Source organism: Lissotriton helveticus, chromosome 3_1 (assembly GCF_964261635.1).
Source record: "Lissotriton helveticus chromosome 3_1, aLisHel1.1, whole genome shotgun sequence".
Classification (NCBI taxonomy): domain Eukaryota; kingdom Metazoa; phylum Chordata; class Amphibia; order Caudata; family Salamandridae; genus Lissotriton; species Lissotriton helveticus.
This window is the reverse complement of record NC_136061.1, coordinates 272820281-272826407: the sequence shown is the minus strand read 5'-3', so window position 1 is coordinate 272826407 and position 6127 is coordinate 272820281. Positions and strand designations below refer to the sequence as shown.

General features: G+C 42.1%; 1 protein-coding gene across 1 annotated transcript in view; it reads left to right on the top strand.

Annotated features, from left to right (window-relative positions):
- The first annotated feature begins 2839 nt into the window (after positions 1–2839).
- Positions 2840–6127, top strand: part of ZNHIT3 (zinc finger HIT-type containing 3) — a 37316-nt gene continuing 34028 nt past the window's right edge. The window contains exon 1 of the mRNA XM_078679800.1: positions 2840–3061. Coding sequence (XP_078535926.1) covers positions 2979–3061 — 83 coding nt within the window. The 5' untranslated portion in view covers positions 2840–2978. The remainder of the gene's footprint in view (positions 3062–6127) is intronic.

Sequence of the window (6127 nt, the reverse complement as noted above, 5' to 3'; positions counted from 1 at the left end):
TTTCCGGTCCAGGGAAGACATGGCTTGGCAGTTCGGGCTGGACTGTTCCCATAAGGCACAGGGTCAGACTGATTTGCATATAGCCATGTCTGAACTGGGGTGGCTGAGTGAACTAAAGAATGGTGATGGATTAAACCCAGATCAGTTGACTGGGGGTGAGAGTTTGATTTGTTCAAACGCTCCGTCCATCATCCCCTTTTGTATCGCTTTGTTCGCCCTAAGTGTGGCAGGGTATACTCAGACGTGAGTCCCTTGTTCACTTGGCCACTGGATTCAAGATAGCCTGGCTGATGAGGATTATGAATCCGAAACCGGTCCCAGGATGCTTGTTTCCGGTCCAGGGAAGACATGGCTTGGTAGTTCGGGCTGGACTGTTCCCATAAGGCACAGGGTCAGACTGATTTGCATATAGCCATGTCTGAACTGGGGTGGCTGAGTGAACTAAAGAATGGTGATGGATTAAACCCAGATCAGTTGACTGGGGGTGAGAGTTTGATTTGTTCAAACGCTCCGTCCATCATCCCCTTTTGTATCGCTATTTACAAGGGCAGCGTAAAAGTGAGGCAGCGTTAACATTAAGAACAGGGAAAACCTGGTCTTAAGCTGGTAAAACTAGGAGAAATGCATTATTTCTCCTCAGTTTTGCTTCATCCATGTGTGCAGCCTTGTGCAGCACACATGGAAAAAGCAAAATGCCTTGTATTTGTAATGTTTAAAGTTAAAGATTGTCTATGTACAGGAAGGTCTCCCTCCTGTACATAAACAATCTTTTACCTGCACCCAGACACCCTTGCACTATGGTGAAATGGTGTCTGTGTTGGCTCTACACTGCTAAGTGTAGCGCCAGTGCAGGGGAAATGCAAGACTGCACCATATTGTTGTAAATATGGTGCAGCCTTCTTTTTCTGAAGTGGCGGAGAGAGGCCTTAACCCATGACTGCTAACGCCTCACTCCGAAACTTCCTTGAACATATGCCCCTCAGTTCTTTGATCTGCATGGTTCACCTTCTTTGTAGCAGGCACATTAACCCTCTGTGCTGTGAGAGTGCTCATGTGAGTGCACAGTGAAGTATGCAACAGTGTGAGAGTAGGGTAAGTGGAGTGACTGCAGGGTGAGTGAGGTGACCATATGAATTTGGGTGTGCATCTTAGGGCAGAGTGGCACTAATGAATGCATGGTTAGTGATGGGCATGTTTAAGTGAGATTGCAGATTGAGCAGTGGGGGGGGACAGGTGAGTGAAGTGTCACATGAGTTCAGGGTTGGTAGTGTGCTTGTGTGGCTGCAGGTTGAGGTTCAGGGAAAACCACGCAAGTGCATTGTGAGGGCAGAGTGAACACTGAGTGCAGGGTGAATGGTGTGAGTGCATGGGGGTCAGTGCGAGGGAATTGTGATCGCTTTGAGTGCAGGGTGAGCATGAAAGTGAAGGGCGAGAATGTGGAGCAAGTTGTCTGAATGCAGGGTACATTCCCAGACACTTGTAGTAACTCAGCACGCTATTGAAGGCAGCACAGGTTTTCAGATATGTTAAACTATTGCTATTGCAATTATGGCATTAACCAGGGATCAAGGGTGGAGGAAATAAATACTGGGCTGATCTTGCAACAAAATTCCAGTTTTATGATTAGGGTTGCCAGCTAATTAATTTAATGTCCCACGTGGTACAAAAAAAAGCAGTCACCTAAAGCTCTGTTTTCAGCACTTATCTGTGCATACTCTGAACAGCAAATATAAATAGAAAGCACTTTAAATTGTGTTTAGGGCTGCTTGAATGAGTGCTCCATCTGAGCTCCGTCAAGTTTATACCTTACATAACCACTTTAGAAAGTCACAAAATGTACTTTGTAAACCAAATGGGAGAAAGATTTATTAGGCATATCTTTTTACCTGCTCTTGACACTGTACCTCTCAAAGTGTCACATATATGTAAATGTCACACATAGGCACACCAAGTTTGGAAATGTTACACAAAAGCTGCCTTAAAACTTGGTCTTCTAAGAGTTTCTGGTTGCTCCAAAGGGTGTACTTTCTGATATTTACATGTTTGCCTCGTCTTCATTGCTTGAGTTTGCTCACTTGAAAGTGTGACCCATAGTCGTTAAAAGTCACTCACAATTGCACTGAAATTATGAAAATGTCACACATAAGCAATCTGAAATCTTGGCAGCTATGGGTGTATAAGATTCAAATAATAGTATGGGGCCTCAGGTTTCCAATAAAAACATTTGTAAACTGACAAGAGGCCGTGCTACTTTCTCTGGTTGAAGAGCGGGCCGTATACTAAAGCGTTTGCCTCCAGTTGTGTCCCCTTAGGTCAGGTGGCCCAGACATCCTGGATTTGCCGGGAAAGTCCCAGTTTTCGCCAGCTGTCCCAGCAGATTTTGGTAAATTTAGCTCATGTCTCCGTTTTTAACGAGGGTTGACTGAAAAAGGTGGGAGGTGCCTTTTTATATTAGGCAAATCATCATCGTTTAGTTAGTTATCAGCTGTTATAAAGAAAAGCAATTTAATTAACAGACATGGTACTGACTTTAAAAATTGCATTCGATTTATGTTTATGCTGCCTCATCTGTGATTCTCTGCTGAGGAGCACTGTCATTCTGTGTACTCAGGTGAAGTAAAATTATTGTCATTCTTCTATTTTCTTTAAATGTCCCGGTTTTTGGCTTTAAAAATCTATCAACACGCCCCGCTTGTTGATGACCGATTTTGTATGCGGTAGGCTCTTGATTAATGCTGTCTTGACTGGCGCAGCCTGATTGGATGGGAGTTAAAAATATGTTATTGATTGGTTCTGCCTGTCGTAGGAGAAAGGGAATTGGCCATTTACCAATTGTGATTGGGGGAGAGCCCTGGATAGGCTGGTGATTGAAAATGCCTGTGGGTGGGTCTCCTGCCTCCCGATCGGGTGATTCGCACGCGGCTTGTTGTGGTGGTTCTTGGCGTTTGAGCTTGCAGTCTTTCGGAGATTAACTGAGCATGGCTACACACTCACCGAAGGGATGCTGCGTATGCGCGGAACAAGCCCCCAAGTATCGGTGCCCTGGGTGCCGTCTACGATAGTGAGTACTATGGGGTTTCTAAACGCATCACGAAAGCTTGGGGATGCCAGGGAGAAGTGGGCACTGTCACATTGGAAGTGGGCACAGTCACAGTTGAGAAGAGTACATGGGGATTGCTGAACGCAGCCGAAAGGGTGTGAGGGGCGGGCAAACGTGCGGGTACAGAACAGTAGTAAAGCTGTTTAAATATGTAAAGTTTGCACCGGCAGTCGTCCGAGATAGCTTAATTCCTTCCCAGGCATCTTCAACAAACGGATTTCTAAAACTTGCCGTGTTGTGTTTTTTTAAAAATTTTTTCGCAGTCTTGGACATGTCCCGTTTATTCCATTATAAAGTCCCAGGTGGCAACTGTAAACTCCTCGACTGTATGAGCTACACCTTTGTGCACATGGGATACCTGGGAGCTCCAGGTATCCCATGTGCTCCTATTTCCTTATCAATGTAGTCTGCTCTTCGATGCTCCCTGACTGGTTTTATTGATCTGTTAAATGACTTGGAGTCCCAGTCATTTAACAGATCAATAAAGCCAGGGTACTGAGCCATTTCATACCTGTGTTCTTTCTTGTTTCTTAACCTACATCAGACCTGTCAACCATTGAAACATTTCCACAATGTGTGCTTAATCAGCTTCTAGGAGGTAGGACATATGTTGCACTCGTAGTGTGCAAATCTGAACACTTGGCGTAAGAGGTTATTTGGAGGACCGCAAAATGTGGTAATTAACTGGTGCAAATATATTTCCAAAACTTTGCCTGAAAGCCATTTTTTTTGCACTGAAAACTAAGATTAATGGGCATTCCAAGAGAGCTTTCTAACTATTACATTTATTTCAGGGCTTGATAGTTAATGGGTACCAGGAAAATCTTTGTTTTCATTTGTGTTAGTAATATTAGTTCAGCTGAATGAACGATAACAGCAAATCTCAGAATGCATTAGGTGCTTAATTGAAATCTCAGGCCTGGAAAACAATATCGATGATAAGATGTTCACATGATGATAAGATGGAGCCATCGGATAATCTTAACCCCAAAGCTTTATAGCTCCAACTCTCACAGTACTATGGTTTGTCATAAGCAGGGCCGCTGGAATTATGCGGCATGAGGGGCCCAACAGTTGAGTAAATTATGTGGCAAGAAAAGGCAAAATGTGTAGCATAATGCTGCACATTTTGTAGTATTACTTTATTATTTCAATATTTTTAGACGTGGTGCTATTGTCTAGGCATTGCTTGAACCACATTAGTACCAGTTTAACCCCCAAATATAGCAATAAGCAACGGAAAGGTGACCAGTCCAGCTTTCCAAATGGCCTGCTACGGCACGGCAACATGTCGCTGCATCTTTAGTAACTTTTGAACCATTAGAGCTAGAAATATTTTTTGTTTACAATCTGCAGATTATGTAACAGATGATGGATAATGCGGCACATTTATAGTTAAGTGGAAAGCGCTGCAACTGCAGAATCACATAATTCCAGGGGCCCTGGTTATAAGATACCCACACTCGTCACATGGTTATCCAGTGAAGAACCAATATCACACAGTAAACATAACCCTTTCAAAGAGTGAGTTTCCAACTCCAACTGTGGGGAGACACTGTATATTTCCTGCACAGGTTTGGAACCTCCCCAAGATGTGGAATGCTGGGTTCTTGTGAAGGGTAGGACCTTCTGCTGCGCCAGTTAAAGGCACTAAAATTCACTCCCTCTAATGTCTCTGTAAATTCTACCAGCAGTTATTAACAGTAAAATTGTGTTCTAGGTTGTCAGGTCTGCACCTCCTTAGAGCTCATGTGCTACACACAAAAGATGCTGTAGCAGAAGAAACACTTATTATATGCATTGAGCCTTTTCCCTGCTTGAAAAGCTATGTATCCCAACTACCTCACTAGCAGTATTGTACTTGCGTTCTAAATTTGGAAAAAACGTCATGAACTAAAAGTGCTCTAAGCAAATATCTCCATTGCAGGCCTCCACAGATTTGTCGGACACTGTAAAACATAAAATATAAACATACCTATTTGAGGAGTATCATAAAAAATAGGTTATTTATTGTTGCATATCTATTTGTTCACTCATGCAAACACTTGAAACATTGAAGAGTTTTGCATTCATAACAGAAGGCTTTAGATGATTCTTCCCTTGGTGCAGAAAAAAGGATTTTAAAAGCAATTTTTTTTTCGAAATGTCCACTTTGAAGAATATAGGTTGCAAAAAGCTGCATTGCATATCAACCGCTTGATTCCAGTTTTCATTACTGGTGTGTGGTGTGAAAATATAATCATGTATTCCTGTACATTACAGTATTGTTTTATACGTGAAGGGATATGGAATTCCCATAGCCAGACTCCCAGGACATATTGTTTGGGGTGAAGGGCAACAAGTTTTCATGTGTGGACAGGTAGGCTTAACCCCCTACAACACAAACCCTTTGGCTGCTAGTTGACAGTACCACATTATGGACCAGGGAACGGCATTGTCTGCAGTTAAGGTAATATTTCTGTCCATGTGCTAATGCTGTTCAAACTTGTATTTATTGTTCATTAATGCAAAGCCTTTATTATTAGGGTGAGCGCTCTAAGTAAATGTTGTAAGCTAGGACTGCACTACTGACAGTGTTCCAGTATAAAAAATGTGTTCACACGTTTTTAAAGTTTAGCAATATAAGGCAATGTATAATGTTCCCAGAATGCTCTCTGTTTAGATGTAAATATTTGTAGAAGCTTGAAAGCAAGATTAATGATTCTTTGCTTTCAAAATAAAAGGTTCCCAAAAAAGGCAAATAGAAAAAAAACATTTTGCAAAATTACTGTAAAATTTTAGGTACCATTTCTTAGCAGCTTAATTTAGTAAAATATGTTGATGTATGCTAGCATTTCGCAAAAATATTCATAATGGAAAATCAGTGTAAAAAGTTTCGATAAAATTATGGAAAGCATAAAAACAAACAAGCATTGACGAAGCCAGTAGACCTGAAATTGGTGGTCAGCCTTTTGGTTTTGTCAATATGGGTCTTGTTTTGGCATGGTTTTTGTAAAACCTTACTGGTGTGGGAGCTGCTGGGCCCTC